This window comes from Gopherus flavomarginatus, chromosome 25, assembly GCF_025201925.1.
Source record: "Gopherus flavomarginatus isolate rGopFla2 chromosome 25, rGopFla2.mat.asm, whole genome shotgun sequence".
Taxonomy (NCBI): Eukaryota; Metazoa; Chordata; order Testudines; family Testudinidae; genus Gopherus; species Gopherus flavomarginatus.
The window spans coordinates 6,082,031-6,098,700 of NC_066641.1; the positions used below are offsets into that span (position 1 = coordinate 6,082,031).

Below are 16,670 nucleotides of genomic sequence, written 5' to 3' on the forward strand. Positions count from 1 at the left end.
CAGGCCTCCTGGGAACCAGCTTGGCTTTGGGGGCCTCGCTGCCAACCTCTGAGCCGCGGGAGCTGTCTGTGTTGCAGTGACCTGCCCTACCCCTAACTCGTGTGTCTGGGAAAGTCCAGGGGCTGAAGCACAGGACACCTGGGTCCTATGCCCTGTTCTGCCACTGACCTGGCTGTGGTGACCTGGGGCAAGCCCGTTTCGCTTGCTGTGCTTCAGCTTCCCTTCAGTTCGGTGGAGGCGGTGACCGGGATTGGGCCTCTTGCGGTGGATTTCACATGCTTTTTCCCCTCTCTCTCAGCTGTGCCGGACAACACAACCGCCATTGCCGTGGTCGTCCTCTCAGCACTAGCGCTGTGCGCCTTGATCGCCCTCGCTGTCTACCTGTACAAGCGCCGGCAGAGCTCCGAGCGGGGCGCCTTCGAGAGCGCCCGCTACAGCCGCACCACCTCCAACCCCAGCGAATCTGCCGAGAAGAACATTCTGGTGTCTGACATGGAGATGAACGAACAGCAAGACTAATGGAGGGAGCTGGGGGTAGGGGGAGGGACTGAGAGCACCAGGCACACTATCTCCACACCAAATACACAAGGTCAGCAAAGCACAACAGCAGAATCACTGCAGCTGGGACAGGGAAGAAGAGCCAAAAGGGGTCTGGGGTGGAACCAGGAAATCAAACACGGGGCCAGCAGCGTCTCCCTCTCGCATGCTCTGGGAGGCACAAAGCTGCCCCGTCTGCTCCGCAGCACCCATGGGAGTTCAGGGGAAGGCAGTCTCTAGGCTGCAGGGGGAGGGCAGAACATCGCCCAGTTAGGGCCTTTCAGAGACCTCCACAGCAGCCAAGGCACCTGCGACCCTGAGGTACTAATAGCCTCGAGCATTTAGGGCCATTATGTGGCTCTCTGGACTGGCTCCCCACATAGGAGACAGGCTGGTGGCCAGAGAGAACTTCCTTCCAGGTGAGCTATCTCTAAACCCAACCTTTCCCCCCATCCGTGTATCCAGGTGGGAGGGCTCCCCACCCCTCCCCAAGCGTCTGTGTCTGAGCTAGCTCCATCACGCCTCCCTGGGTCACTGCAGCACAGACGCTTTCTCCATCCCTCCCTCAGTTAGCAGAGCATGGCCACGGGGATTGGAGCGTGGTATTGCACTAACTCCCCTGGGATCAGATCAGAGGCCCTCCTTTCCCATCCCCCCAGCAGATACAAGGCATGAGCACTCCCTTCTCTTCTAGCGCTGTGTCTGATCGGGGGCGGGTGGGCTGCAAGGGGATGGTTTTCCATGTAGCCTTCGTTCCTACCCTGTCATTTTTCCTGCGCCTTCTCATCATGTCACAGTGCAATTATATTTATTCCATAGCGTGTCAGAGACGGAATCCCTTGCCCATCCCCACCCCCACTTTTCCGCTCCTGTGGACTCAAACAGAGCCACATCCACCATGTCCGAATGACTTAGAGAACTGGAAGATGAGCTGACCCTCTTTGTCTCATATGCCAACAAGAGGCTGCAATGAGACTTGAGGCACCAAGCGGCTTGGTCGGTGTCGTTCTGATTGCAGATTTCTGCCAGGAAGTTCAGAGTAAGGAATGAAAGGCCCCTGACACTACAAAATGCTCCTGGGCCAGATATGGCCTGGCTACAGAGCTTGCTTACACACAGCAGATGTGTTCATTATACGTTCCTTTAATGCTCTGCCAGAGATGGTTGACATGCATTTAAATCAGGTATTTTACACACACTGCCATGTGGAGGCTGAGCAGCGTAACAGTTTATCGTTCCCATGACTTCACCCCCATTAAATTCTACATTCCTACCTTCCAATATTTAAACTGTCAAATTGTCTTTGAAGTTCAGAACATATCAGTCTAAGTGCCTCTGAATCATACTGTTCTTCTAATTAGACAACCCAAACATGGAACACTTGGCCATCTGGCGGGCTGTTAGTTGGAATCTTCGAGGAGTCCTTCTGCCTCTGCCATGTGCAGAGTTTGCTCTGTTGATTGTTCTTTCTGAGGAACAAACAGTAGATGTCAATGGTTTGGGTTGAACTCTCCACTGTTGGTCTCGGTCTCACATGATCTGGGTGCTGAATTCTTTTTCTTTACGACAGCTAGAGTTGCCCATCCTTTTTCTCCATCCAGTTTGACGTGAGCAGTCACCAGGTTCTAGACCTGGTGGTTCTGTGAGTGGTGTTTGTTCTAAAAGTGTCCATAAGCTCTTTTAGCCTTGTTATCCAATTTGGCTACTCTCTTCATGTGTGGCTATTTTGGAAATATGTTCTTTTCCAAAGCTGGAACAGAAGGTGTGAGTTGTCCTCCCATCAGGAGTGATGCTGGACTGTATCCAGTAGCTGCCGCTGTTGCTGATTTGTGACTCAGACAAGCAATGAATGAATCTTCCTGCTGCAGGACTTTCCTGTCTGCCTGTAAAGCTTTCTCATCTCTCCATTTGCTTGTGAGTAAAATAGGATGCTAGTAATATGATCAAAATCATTATTTCGTTTGGAATGATTTAAATTCTGCTGCAGTGAGTTGTGGTCCATTGTTCATCACTAGTTGTCCTGAAATACCGAAGTGTGCAAAAGTGCATTTCAGTTCCTCCATCACACTGCAACATGTTATGTTTTTCAAGTACATTATTTCTATATATCTGGAAAAATAGTCCCCAGTGACCAGGTAATGATGTCCTCTGAATTCACATAAATCTGCGGCTAGTCTCTTGCCAGATCTGTCTGTAGAGATATTTGTACACTATATGGTTCAGCATTATTTCTGAAGTTAATTTGTACTGGATCGCCTCTCAAAAGTCCAATATCATCAAATCCTCCTCTGAGTTCTTCCACCTTTCTCACTAGGCCTATCATGACTGCCATGCTGCAGTTGAGAAGGTTGTTCATTTTTGATCCTGTGCACTCTGAATGCAAAATGTTTGTAAGTTGTTTCTATGGTGAACTGGCCCATGCAGTTCAGAATACCACCAAGGCTAGTTAGAGCTGTGTCAGGTGAGCTCTGGGAGGTGTGGAAGGTGATTGAGTGTCTCTTCTGACATGACTGTGACATCAGCTTCTGCATCAATTTTAAAGTCAATAGTCTTGCTATGAATATTCAGTTTCACTCTCCAGGCAGGTTCTGTGTCATCACAAGTGGTAGATCGCAGAAACAATGGCTCTTAATTGTCTGTAATATGAGTCACCTCCTGACTGCTTTGGTGCAGCAAATAGCTGGAAAATGTCCATATTTCCTGCATTTATTACATCATGTGCCTCTGGCTGGATATGCATCGTCTCCTGGGATATGACTTTGTCCACACCATGTATATGTAGACTGGAATTTGTCCCTCTGAGCCTGGAAGTTCTTTCTCCTTGCCTCAGGGGCTTTGTGATAATGACTTTTAACACTCAAGTGTCTTTTTACAGTTTCTAAACCAGTAGGTTTTTCAAGGTGATCTGGGTTTTGCTGTCTCACTAGCTCAGAATGCTTTGCTCTTTGTATAGCTGTGGCTAGAGTTAAATCATTCTTCAGTTGTAGCTGCTGTGAAAGGTTGTTAATCTGTTAACCCAGTAGCTAGCCCCTCTCTGATATTTTCATGTTTTGCATTTCCAAATCACAGTTTTCAGCCATTGTATGCATAGCTCTTATAAAGCATTCAACATTTTCCCCTGGTTCTTGAATTCTCTGGTGAAAACAATGCTCTTTCATAAACCACATTTCTCTGAAGTATAAAGTATGCATCAAACATAGCCAGAACCCTTTCATGGTCATCTTTGTCTTCAGTAAAGTCAAGGATTTAAAGATACGATCTGCTTGTTTCCCCATAGCATAAATTAAAGAAGATACCTATATATCAGTTTCCTTGTTGAGCTTGGTAGCAATGTGAAACTTGCAAAATATGGTTTTCAGTCTGTCCATTGTAAAGGTTTGTCAAAGCTGAAGTTCTCTGGGGCACTGAGATCCTGCAACCTTTGTTGCTTTGTCCCTTCTACACCTCTACCCCGGTATAACACAACCCGATATAACACGAATTCAGATATAATGTGGTAAAGCAGTGCTCCGGGGGGGTGGGGCTGCGCACTCCGGTGGATCAAAGTAAGTTCGATATAACGCGATAAGATTTTTTGGCTCCCGAGGACAGCGTTATATTGGGGTAGAGGTGTATTTGAAACCTTTGTTGCTGTTTTCTTTCTGTTTCTATTCTTATTTTACTCCTGTCACCACGTCATGTTCTTCTGTACCAGATATGGACTGGCTGCAGAGTTTGCTTATACATACGAGATGTGTTCATCAGAAGATCCTTTAATGCTCTGCCAGGTATGACAAAGGTTCATTTAAATAAGGTATTTTACACATAGCGCCACCTAGTCGCTGAACTGTATAATACAGTTTAGCATTCCATGACACTCACTGCTCTCCCTCTTCCAGTACCCAGCCACAGAGCTGCCAGACTGATGGTCTCTCTGCTCTCTCTCAATCTGTTCCCCTTCATCCCCAGCACGGACCGTTCCATACCAGCCATTCTGCTGTTAATCTCTGCTGACTTTCAGACCAATCGTGTTTCTTGGGAGAAACAACCCAGAGCGTTTAGTTGGTTTTCTGTTGTGTTTGGAATTGGTTGCCTCACTTGGACTGTGATAAAAGGGGAGTGGGGTTGATTTTGGATGTTTGGGTTTTTTAAAAGGAAATGATAGCTTCTCGCTGTACTGTATTGAATGCGTGCTGAATATATACCTTTTTTCACACAGATGGCCGGGGAGTTTGTGGTTGCCTGTTTCATGTGTTAAGTGTAGCTAGGAAGGAGGGAGGCAATGCATGGCCAATACCCTTCTTTCATGCTTTTGAGCTGTGCAATAAGAGAAGCCTGGGTTTCCTGGGGAAGAAGCCAGGAATGGAGCTCAGCTTTTCCACTCCACCATCTGGCTTCAGTGACGAACGCTTTGCCAGAGTCGGGATACCAGATGACTGGAGACAGCGAGAGACATTCAGCCCTTGAGGGGTGATCTCTGATAGGAATGGGACATGAAGGAGGCCTTCAACACTCTGGAGCGGGACAGCATGCCCCTGCAAGAGACACTTGGTTTTAGCCCTCTGCCTCCGAGGCTTGAATTTTTGTTGTTTTAAAGACAATGGGAAATAGCTAATTTTTGTTACTCTAATGATTATGGCACCTGTATGAATTTTAAAATTTGTTGATTTCACTTAAGCTGGAAATTAAGTGTTTGTAAAACTGTTTTCCTGGGGTTTTTTTTAGTTTTTGTCTTTTTGGTTGGTTTATTTTCGGTGGTGTCTAAAATCTGCCATAATAGTTCACAGTGAGGGGCAACATACAGACAATGGAACTGCCCCATTTCCATTTCTTTGTTGTGGCTTTCTCTCTGTTTATTTCCTGAGGATTTTTTCCAATTCAGAGCTATTTGTTTGTACATATATTGAGGGGGGCCCTCAGCGAACGAATGCACTAGCCTTTGAGCTTTGAAGATCTGGGTGGAAAAACTCGAGGAGGATGAAAATGAATGTGCTGATCTCATTCTAATCCCCAGTGGGCATTTAGCTACATCACACACACAAACCAACACTGTTAGCATTGGCAGCCTCTTCCCCAGGGATCTTCAGAACTCAAATAGCAGGAGGGTTGCTTGGTCTGAATGGAGGTATACTGGCATAGCTGTGGGGGCCCCCGAGCTGGAAAAGAAAGGTGATGCTGGTTGGGGCTGAAGAGCTTGGAGGGGTCCCTGTACTGAAACAGCAGGGGATTACAGCACTTTTTTTAAAAAATGGGGGGGGAGTTAGTTATGTTTCTGATCAATTCTTTTTCTTTCAAGGTGAAATAACAAACTCAGAACTGCACAATCTAGGGGAAATTTCATATGGAAAGATTCATGTCATCAGTTGACAGTGACTGGGATTACCGGAAAAATTCATATACTGTTAAATGGTATTTCCCATCACCGTTAGAATGTGAAGAAATGCATGAAAGGATCCTATCCATTATATGTTTTTCTTCAACTCTCCATGTTTTGTAAGATCCTTCTAGAAACTTGGAAATGAAATTTCCTTTCCCTACCAATTTTTTTCTTTTTCTTTTTTTTTTTTCGCCAAATGCAAGAGTTTGTTTTGTTTTTTGTTTTCCTTGGGTCCCTAATGGTCCCAAGGAGCTGGAGCTCAGATTTAGCCTACCTCTCTGCTTGTGTCTGTCCTCTCTGCTATCACCCAGTTCATGGAGCTGCATTTGTTAATGGCTGCTCTGCAGATGGTCAAGGGACCTTACAGGTTGATTTTTGCTGCCCCTAGAGTGAGGCAGCGGCTCTTTGTTGTTCTCTTTAAATCTCAGCGAGCGGTGCACTTTTTTCAAAGGGGGCATTTATATTTTGCCAGCCAGTTCCACCAGTTTCTGAGGTATGTCAGATTTGGAGCCAGCATTCTGGGGTTTCCTCAATAAGAGTTGGAAGATTCGGGGGCTGGAATTCAGGATGGTTGAATTTGATCATCTGAGCCTAGAATATTTGTATTTTATAACTTGGTTTTCTGGCCCTGATTCATGAACGCAGCCTTTTTCAGGACCAAGCTTAAATATTGCTTCTATGTAAGCATGTGCTTCAAGATTCCAGAGCCAGAAGGAACCATTGTGGTCTTCTAGTCTGACTTGAATAACAGAGGTCATGGAACTTCCCCAAAACAATGCCTAGAACAAATCTTTTAAAAAAACACCCAAACTTGATTTTAAAATTGTTAGTGATAGAGAATCCACCATGACCCTTGGTAAGTTGTTCCAATGCTTAATTACTCTCACTGTTAAAAATGTATGCCTTATTTCCAGTGTGAATTTGTCTAGCTTCCAGCCATTGGATCATGTTATAACTCTCTGCTAGATTGAAGAGCCCATTATTTAATATTTGTTCCCCAAGCAGGTATCTACAGACGGTAATCAAGTCACGCATTAATCTTCTCCTTGTTAAGCTAAATAGGTTGAGCTCCTTAGGTAGCTCTCTCTGAGGCAGGTTTTCTAATCCTTTAATCATTCTTGTGGCTCTTCTCTGCACCCTCTCCAGTTTATCAACGTCCTTCTGGAACTGTGGACCCCAGAACTGGACACAGTGTTCCAGCAGCAATTGCACCAGTGCCAAATACAGAGTTAAAATAAACTCTCTTCCTACACTAGATTCCCCTATTTATACATCCAAGGATTGCATTAGCCCTTTTGGCCACAGCATCACCCTGGGAGCTCCTGTTCAGCTATAATTATCCACAGAGCTGCTGCTTCCCAGGATAGAGTCTCTCATTGTGTAAGTGTGGCCTCCATTCTTTGTTCCTGGATATATACAATTACATTTAGCCAGATTAAAACCCATTATTTGCTAGTGCCCATCTTACCAACCAATACAAATTGCTCTGTATCAGTGACATATCCTGTTCATTATTTACCACTCCCCCAAGTTTTGTGTCATCTGCAAACTTTATCAGTGATGATTTTGTTTTCTTCCAGCTCCTTAATAAAAATGTTAAATTCCACAAGGCCAAGAACCAATCCCTGTGGGGCCATACTAGAAACACACCGATTCAGTGATGATTCCCTGTTCGCAATTCGGTTAGCCAGCTTTTAATCCACTTGATGTGTGCTAGGTTAATTTTATATCTTTCTAGTTTTTTAATCAAAATGCCATGTCTATCACACTTAACATTGGACTGCCTGGATCCAGTTTTGCCTTGCTTTATACCCAGCACGATCCAACTGATCTCAATGAGACTGCACATCAGAGCAGAATTTGGTGCCGTGTGTCCTACTGAAGCTTTCTGCTGCTTTTACTCGTTGATTTAAAAAACAAACAAACACAGAGCTGGAGCTTGAAAGCAGAAAAGCTAAGAGTAGCCGCAGTTGATTTTTTTTTTTTTCTCCAGTGCACTCCTCGTGAGTGGGGGAAAGAGGAGCTGATGTGTTGACGGGAAAGTCACAATGGGCCATGATGTTTAATGATAAACAGCAATGGAAATCTTTCTGAGAAACACTACATTGCAGAGGGGGAAAGGACATTTGAGTCACCCTCACTTTGGAATTTTAAACCTTTCAGGATGACTTGACCTGATTTCAGGTAGATGGCTTATGTCATGGAGGGCTCTCAGTAGCAAGTTCGATGCTGGTTTTAAACAATAAAGTCCAGAATGAGAGATGTTTTTAAATTAAAACTTTCAAAGGCAGAAACTGCTTGTGGTAGCAAAAGGAACATAAGAAATGGTGGAAATAAGATGGAATAAGTATTGTCATTTTTTAAACCTTGAACCAGATAAACCTGCTTTAAAGGAATGGCTAGTTAACTCTATGAGATTATTTTTGTTACCATCTCACTTTGCACCCAAACCTGGTCGAGCCCAAGCTGATCTAGAAAAGGATACTCAGTATCATTATTTTAAATTCCTTTTTAAGTTTCCTACCGACGACTTATCTGTCAGGCAGAAATGCAGGTGGTCTCTCTCAGGCTGACCACTCTGCCACACTTCACCTCACCTCTGCATTCCAGAGTCTGGGTAAAATTTTTGAAAGTGCTTAAGTGACTTAGGAATGTCAAGTCGCTTTTGAAAATGAGACTTTTGAATTTTTTCCGGTAGCTCTGGGTGCATGTTACATTAGTCTAAATTCTGAGTAATTCCACTGATGTCAATGGAATTACTCCAGATTTAAACCATTGTATTTGAAGATCAGAAACTTGCCTTACAAGTCCAGGAAACAGATGTCCTTTCTTGTATGTTTGCTGGAAAGAGAGCAGAGGAAAATCTCACTGTAGAAGAATTAATACTGATCATTCATCATAAATGACAATTCATCTGCAGGTTTCACAGTATTTCTATATGTCCATCACTTTCCAACAGGTAGAGGCAGACATGTTTGAAAATAGTCAACTCTGTAAAGCAGAGGTTCTCAAATTGTGCCCCGCGGACCACCAGTGGTTCACAAGCTCCATTCAGGTGGTCCGCAGATTATTCCTTCTAAGGTGCACACCTGGGCGGCCACACACAAGAGAATGAAGGGCTGCCCACCTAATTAGTGTAGCCGTGCAGGTGTGGCTCCACTAATGAGGTGCCTGGACCCTGGAGAAGATGCACATGTAAGGTGAGGTGGTGGCCTTGGGGGGAATATGGAATAGGTGGGGGGGGGGAAGTGAGGTAAGAAGAGAGGGTAGGAGGAATTTGGGACATGCAGGGCTGCGGCAGCCAGAGAAAGAGGCGACTTTCTCCAGCTCCAGAGCCGCAACTGCTGGGGAGAGAAACCCCTCTCCTTCCACTCCAGCTCGGGGGCTGCCGCAGCGGGAGAGAGAATGAGACACACACCCCTTCTTCCCAGCCCAGCCCAGTGGCTGCCATGGCAGGGGAGAGACTGCTGATATTAAAATGTGAGTTGTGTGCTTTCATTTGTTGAACAAAAAAACTTTTTCTATTATTAAGGTTTTATTTTTTATAGTGCTTTATCCAAATGGCTTTACAATAGTTAGCTAATGGTACAAACAACATTTGGAAAGATCATTAAGTGGTCTGCTGAGACCCTCAGCAATTTTCAAGTGGTTTGCGAAAAAAAAAAGTTTGAGAACTACTGCTGTAAAGATTAGTATGACAGATCAGAAAACACGTATGTAGAGCAGGGAGTTCCTTAAAGAATCCATAACTTCCCTTTCATCCCAAAGCCCCTGTGGCTTCCTGCTGCCACTCTCCTCTGCAGGCAGGAAGGATGCTGCAGGTTTCTCTGCAGTGTGGGAAGAGTCCTCAGTGATTCCTTGTAGCAGAAGTGAAGCAGGGGGCCTTTGAAGAATCTGCCAGATAAGGGATGGCTATGAAGTAAAGAATGAGACTGGAAAAAGGAGACATCAGGGTGGTGGTAGTTGTTTCTTGGGGTTTGTTTGAGATCATAGGTGACATTTTGATACAATCTGTGATTTAAAATAAATGTGGCATGACTTGTGATTTTGTACCTAAATTTTTGTTAAGCAAAGAGATTCTTTTCCCCAAGAATCAGGCAAGCACAGACAATACTGAAGGGGGTTTATTCACGGTACCAGGAAGACTGATAAACGGCTTCAAAGGTGTGGGGTTATAGTGATCAGTTATATACCTTTTATCACTTCATTTGCATTTATCTTGTTCTTACAGAGACAAACATTGTCTCAGAGACAGAGAACGCATTTAACACGACAGTGACAGGACCAGAACATGCACATCAAACTGTTTTGATGACATTCATTATTCATGAATACCTGGTGGGGTGGGGTGGGGTGTTACAAATACCCGAAGGGCTGTGAAGGGAGGGTTTGTTCTGTTCTAAAAGCTGAGTTACTGGGCGGATATTTGACCACAGAAGTTTATCAAGTGTTTACAGTTGTCAGTGTCCTTGAGCTTCTAAAGCATTCCTGCTTGATCTGTGGGTTCTGTCTTAGTCGTTAACTAAATTTTAACTCTTGCCTGACAGTTTGTTATGACAAACTCAGTACCCCAAGGTAGAGGATTCAAATCACTCTCTAGCAACAGCAGCTCATCAAGGAATGGGGGTTTATCAGCACTGTCTAGATCACTCTTTGCGTTGCGCCCAGCTCCTAGGGAAAAAATGATGTTCCTGAGCACTCAGAAACGTATCTGACGGAACAATATATTTGACGATTTTCAGAGTGGATACAGCATTTCTGGAGAAAAATGGGTACATCCATCTGTGTGCAGGGAGGGGGAACATACTACTGTGCATTTGCCCAGGTAGTCAGTCTCTGCAAACAGCTGAAAACAGCTTTTCGTGGCAAAATGGCCATTCAAAAGGAGAACAAAAAATGATTCCACTTTGTAGTGGGGTGGTTACCTGCTTCTGCCCTTTGGGGTAGAAAACAGCCCAGGAGAGGGCTGTGGCTGGGGCAAGAAGCCTGGGCTGATTAGGGAAAGTAGGCTCAGCTGTTGCCAAGCCCCAGTCGGCCCCTATAAGAAGCAATGAGCCAGAAGCCCAGGCAGTCTCCCTCTGCCTGTAGAGGGAGAAGGGTCTGGCTGCAAGGTGCTAAGTAAGGAACCTAGATTGGAGCAGGGCTGGGGAAAGGTCTAGGGAGCTGGGGAGCTCTGGCCTAGGAACGCCCCAGGCTGCAGGCCTGGTAATGCCTGTTAGGTACTGGGTTGCAGGGGACAGCCCATAGGTAGGCAGAGGCAGCAGGTTGAAACCCCATTTGCCTATGATGAGCGGTGTACACTGCAGTCTGCCCCAGTGAGTGGGGGCTAGATGGGGACTGGCCAGTGGGGATACTGGGTGGGGGTTCCCCTGGGAGGGGGAGACCCTGAGACTGAGGGAGTTCTGCAAGGGGGGGCAGCAACCCAGTGAAGGGGCACTGGGTCTTGGGAGGGACACAGGGACCAGAGTGAGGTAAGGCAGATTACTGGCCTGCAGTGGGTGCTCCTAGCTGGAAAATGAGCTAATTCCCTAAGATGACCAGCAGGAGGCGCTGCAGGGTGAGTCCACACCCTTACACACTCACATTGCCAAATAAATAAATACATTTTAAAAAACCCACTGGTTTTGCCAGCCTATTACTGGTAGCTCTGGTTTCTGTAGTATTTTTAAAGTGCCATATGGATTGCAATTACTGCACATTGTTTAAAAAATAAAAAAGTAACAGTTAGTGGCAATTTTCATTTCACCCAGTGGTGAAAACCACTCCTCTGAATAGAACTGGTTTGTACAAAACAAGTAACCTCAAGATCTTTGTTTCCAATTCCCAGAATCCAGCCACAAGTCTGGACTCGGAAGATGCTACTTGAGCAGGATAATGGAGGAACACAATGCTCAGTGGATATGGTGAATGCTTAATAAGTGATTTTACTCATAGACAATGACAATTCTACTAAGTACTCTTCACTCAGACCACAAGCTATATGATGTTATGTGACTAATAGCCACTTAAACAACTATTAAGTTCACATTGTGTAGCTAAGTTCTTGCTCTGATAACCATGCTAATTGATACAGTGGTATTATAATCTGTTAATATAATATATTTTGAGTTGATATCCAAGCTCCAGGCCACCTTGTTTATCACTACACGATCCAGAACTGGTATTTCTAAAAGCTACACTAGAAAGTTACCTTTTGCTGACAGTGGGTGTCAGCAGGGACAGCTGAACTGCCACCGAACGTGGTTTAGATGGTAGTATAGCTAACGACAAGCCATACCGTGCACAGATTTAGCTGCGCCCAGTGTCCGCAGTAGTCCATTTGGTAATGTAGACAAGCTGTACAGGGATTGCAGCTCAGCACCTCTGGTCAGATTCTGAACTCTCAGTTACACCACTGTAAAACTAGACTTTAAGCAGAAAGGAGGAGTGAGTTGGGGTAAATGTTTTTCCTTCTAGCTTTCTTCTTAATCACCTTAGTAATTAGTGTATGTGACTCTAAAGAAGCTAAACTGCTTTATCCCAGCTGAGGATCTTGCCCAGTTCCCAATCCTGCTAATATTCACACATGTGGGTAACTTTACTCACCTGCAGTTCAACTGACTAATTTACATGAATGGGACTACTGACATGCAAAAGCTTCCACAAAATTGGGCCCTTATTATGAATTTTTTACTTTAACAGGTTTTTATTTTTTCTAAAGGAAAAATTCATCTATTAATGTAATTATTGATTTATTGGATTTTCAGAGCCTCCAACAAGTTGATGTTCCAGTAGTCAGAGATGAAATGCCCAAGGGGAGCTTAGAATTTCAAAATCCAGGGGATGGGCAAAAGCTTTCCCATCCTGGTAATGTCTTAGGGACTGCCATAAAATTCTTCACACCTCAATCCTCTCCTGCAGTAAAACCCACGAGATGGGTCTCTATGGGAGAAAATCTCAATGAGGATTCCTTCCTGGAGTTCTTCTGTTGTTCTGTCTCGGGCTGGAAGTTGCCTCATGGAATGAGCTGCGGGGCCAATCCCCAGAAAGTGGGCCTCTGCTCCACCTCTGTCCCCTCTTAACTGCACCCCGCAGTTCCCAGCACTGTACTTCTAATGGAGCAGCCTCAGCCCCATCACCTACAGCTCACAGGACCTGCCAGGGGTTATTGAGGCTTCATCAAAAAGATAATACAGCCCATATGTCTTCTGTTTTCTGCCTAAGGTCTGTGGGGCCAGAGCAGGGGGAAGGCAGTGTAATTGTCTGCTCCTTCTCCTTGCGTAGGCCCCAGACCAACAGAATAGCCTCCATGGGTCCCAAAGAAGTGGGGTGCTCCATGGAGCCACATGCACTATGTGGGCAGGAGAAGACCCCTCCATCAAAGAGAAATTAGTCATTTACAGATCTGATCATTGCCTGAAAGGAAAGCTACAGCAAATCTGTATTGATCAGTTCAAAGTTGTGTGAAATCCTGAGTGCTCCAGGCTGATTACACAGCATCTCACTCTGTGAAGCATTCAGTCTCCATCCCACCTCATGTTCCACTATTCAGGAAATGCTGCAAAATGCCATTTATTACCAACATAGCAATACACCAAATGGATAGATAAGTGTTCTAGTTGCTGTCTGTGGAGATAACTACTGGTTCAATGTCTTACTACATGTCTTTTCCTCTGGTTCAAGTCAGAATAGGGACTTTTGCCTTCCCTCATCCTTCTCCCCACAGGTGCTAGAACAATTCGTATAATGGGGGTGTTGAGCCATATAACCAAACTGTAAACCCAGTATATAATGGAAACCACTCCAAGCCAGGGGGTGTGGCAGCACCCTTAGTTCCAGCAGCTATTCGCTTCCCCACAAAAAGAAAAGAACTTGTGTATTTCTTGTTCTTTAAAAATTAGTGTACACTGATCTTAAAGGGTGAATAAAATTATTTTACTGAAAGTTTGTCCCACTCAAGCTGGAGATGATACACTAATAGGTTTGTCATCACACACAGTAAATCAATAATATACAAGTACACTCTAGAAGATTCCAGTGTAAGCTGTATATATGATGGTTGAACTTTACCGTACAAATCCAAGCTCTAATCAGGAGAAACCTCTGATACACAGAATGAAATATGGGTCCAGAGTACACAATAAAGCAACCACATGCCTTTCTGTAGCTTCTGATTTTTAAAGGTTACAGAAGGCCAGTCAGTAACACACACTGCCTGCTAGTCATCTGTTTTCTGTTATGGTGAGCAATTTTAGGATATAATCAATAGAAACAGCATTTTTTTTCACTACTAGCTGCTTTGTTCCATGTTATTTTAAAGTAATTATCAATTGGTTTTCCACTTCTAAAGACAATAATGGACCCCCTGAAAAGGATTGTGTGACAAGTACAAACTTGTTTTAGTTTGGTGTAAAGCAAGACCAAAAAAAAAAGGATAGAAATCACATGGAGAAGGGTATTCAATATAAAAGCTTCTTTGCCAAATTCCAAATTCATTGGACAATCTGGTAAGCACTCTTCTATCCATTGTTCCCTGACTCTGAATCTGTAAAGTGGAGGAAAAAAAAAAACTACTTAGAATTCCTCTCTTTGTAGAGAGGAATAATATTCAGTGAATTCAGCAACCTAAAAATTATTCTTTTAAATACATACAGCAAAACACAAGCAGGAATAACTAGGTAAACTCTCATTGCTGCTTCTCAGCACTACCAGGAGCTCAGTTTTGCATTGAACGTGCCTAAGCAGCTCCCTCTGAAGTCAAATGGAGTCATGCATGCTTATCTGCGGGCAGAGCTGGGCCCCCAAAGTGCAAAATAGGCACATTGCTTGAGACTGCCTTGGGACTTACACAGTTTGAATTATAGTGGGAAAACATGGTCTTGTGGCAAGAGAAAAGGATGTATTATTCCCAAATGTTTCACAGGAAGTCTGTGGTGCCTTGGGGAGGTCATTTACCCTCTGTGCCTCAGTTTCCTTATCTGTACAATAGGGATGCTAATCCATATTTCACAAGAGTGCTGCAAAACCTCATTTGTTAATATTTGTAAAACATGTTGAGATCATTGGGTTGACACTGTTAAAGAAGGGCGAAGTATTGTTTTCCTAAATGGCCTTTATTATTACTTCTCAGAAGTACAACTGCAGCAAGGGTGGTTTCCTAACGATCAGGTGACTGGCAAACCCACCGATTCTGAGATATTAGTCCACTTTATTATATTAGTAGTGCTTGGCTGAATATTCTGAGCCCACTATTTATGTATAGGGAAAAGGGCTGTTTCATTGTGGGAAGGAGTGCTAAAAAACCAAATTCTGGTTTAATATCATTGGAGTTAGCCTAGTATAAATTATACTTTGGTCCTTGTTTATAATTTTTGTAAAAACTATGGCACATTCCAAAAATAAATATAGAAACTGTTCCTGTTTACTGGTATTTGAATGGTTCATTTGAATTCAGGCTTCAGCAGAGAGAGGCTCCACAGCTGAGCTGCTTATGAGGCAGTAACCACAGGTAACACCCGCTGAGCAAGTTACGTATGTATAGACAAGCATAATTGTTTTCCTTTCCTGGAGCTTAAGCCAGATCAATAGTAATGTAGTGTGCGCTCTTTGGGCTGCACCAGCAAATGACAAAATTAAAGCCTCTCCGTGGGTTGTCGTTCTGCAAGAAAACAAACCTACTGCAGGATGCCTGCTAAAATGTTCAATAGCATTACAACTGGCACTTGCTTTTTAAAACTCAGGTTCAGGTATCCAAAAGACGAATGTATTTGTTCAGAATACACAAGCTACTGACCCATACAACAAGGGTTTAAAACTGACCTTTTAAATGTCTACATGGTGCTAATGGGGGACAGCAAGTGACCACCTAGATTAGGTTCGCTTGTTGGGCATAGTGGGGAGAGTGGTCCATTAGAAAGCTGCTAAATAATAAGTGAGAATTGATGTCTATTTGCAATGATTTAGTCAACTGGAGACACAATGTAGTCTCATGGTCAAAGCAAAGGATTGTGAAATACGGAATCATTTTAAAAACAGGAGAATACCTATAAGACTACATGGAAAAATATAAGGTTAAGCTTCTCTGTGCTCTGACATGCCCCACTATTAACTGTGACTCTACAAGGGAAGGAGGTGCTCAGCATGGAAAGGGTTTAAGATTAATCACAGGCTGCTTTATCCCAGACAAAATGTAAATGGGGATCTCTCAGGTGGAGCTGGCAGGGGAAGCTGAGATATTTGTTCATATTATACTGTCACAGTTTGACAATTAGGAAAATATGCTCCTCTGGGTTGACGCTACATAAGCAATGAGCTGCTGGACTAGCAGCATAGGTGAGATGAGGAAAAATGTGGAAGTCTAGTGGCAAGACAGAAAGGATTGGAAAACACTGAGCATTGAGCCATCCATCTTCAAGATTCATGGTATGGCGCCAATTAATTAAAAGATGACTGTAAGCTTGTACTGTAGCTATTTTATATTCCAAGTACTTATAGATGGACCAGCCTAAATAAGTAGTTAGTATTTCACTATAGTTTAGACTATTACATTCTAAGTACTGGTTCAGTTAATGACGTTTAGGGGCAACAAGTGTGTATGCAAAATGCAGGTTTTGCTTAGAATCAGGAATTTCTGACTGCTGAAGCCAATGCCCCAAGAAGAAAATAGGCTCTAGGTATATTCACTGCAGGGCATGCATAGGGGAAATTGGGTGTAATTAACCTAACTAGAAACTAGGTGTCACTATAGTATGACACGATAAAACTGAAACAGTGCTGCTTTGGCAAAAATCCCAAGAGA

General features: G+C 43.9%; 2 protein-coding genes across 9 annotated transcripts in view; one reads left to right on the forward strand and one right to left on the reverse strand.

Moving 5' to 3' along the window:
- The window catches only part of MRC2 (mannose receptor C type 2), a 126,622-nt gene extending 112,913 nt beyond the window's left edge, over nucleotides 1-13,709 (forward strand). For 3 of the 4 annotated variants that reach the window (XM_050934892.1, XM_050934891.1, XM_050934890.1), the window contains exon 30: nucleotides 299-4,734. In XM_050934892.1, the coding sequence (XP_050790849.1) occupies nucleotides 299-519 (221 nt within the window). In that variant the 3' untranslated portion in view covers nucleotides 520-4,734. Of the gene's footprint in view, nucleotides 1-298; nucleotides 4,735-11,720 lie in introns of those variants that run through there. The other variant, XR_007771469.1, reaches the window with a different exon arrangement.
- A 78-nt stretch (nucleotides 13,710-13,787) lies between these two features.
- Nucleotides 13,788-16,670, reverse strand: part of MARCHF10 (membrane associated ring-CH-type finger 10) — a 65,872-nt gene continuing 62,989 nt past the window's right edge. For 3 of the 5 annotated variants that reach the window (XM_050934925.1, XM_050934926.1, XM_050934929.1), the window contains one exon: nucleotides 13,788-14,417. In XM_050934925.1, the coding sequence (XP_050790882.1) occupies nucleotides 14,217-14,417 (201 nt within the window). In that variant the 3' untranslated portion in view covers nucleotides 13,788-14,216. The remainder of the gene's footprint in view (nucleotides 14,418-16,670) is intronic. The other 2 variants (XM_050934928.1, XR_007771470.1) reach the window with 2 other exon arrangements.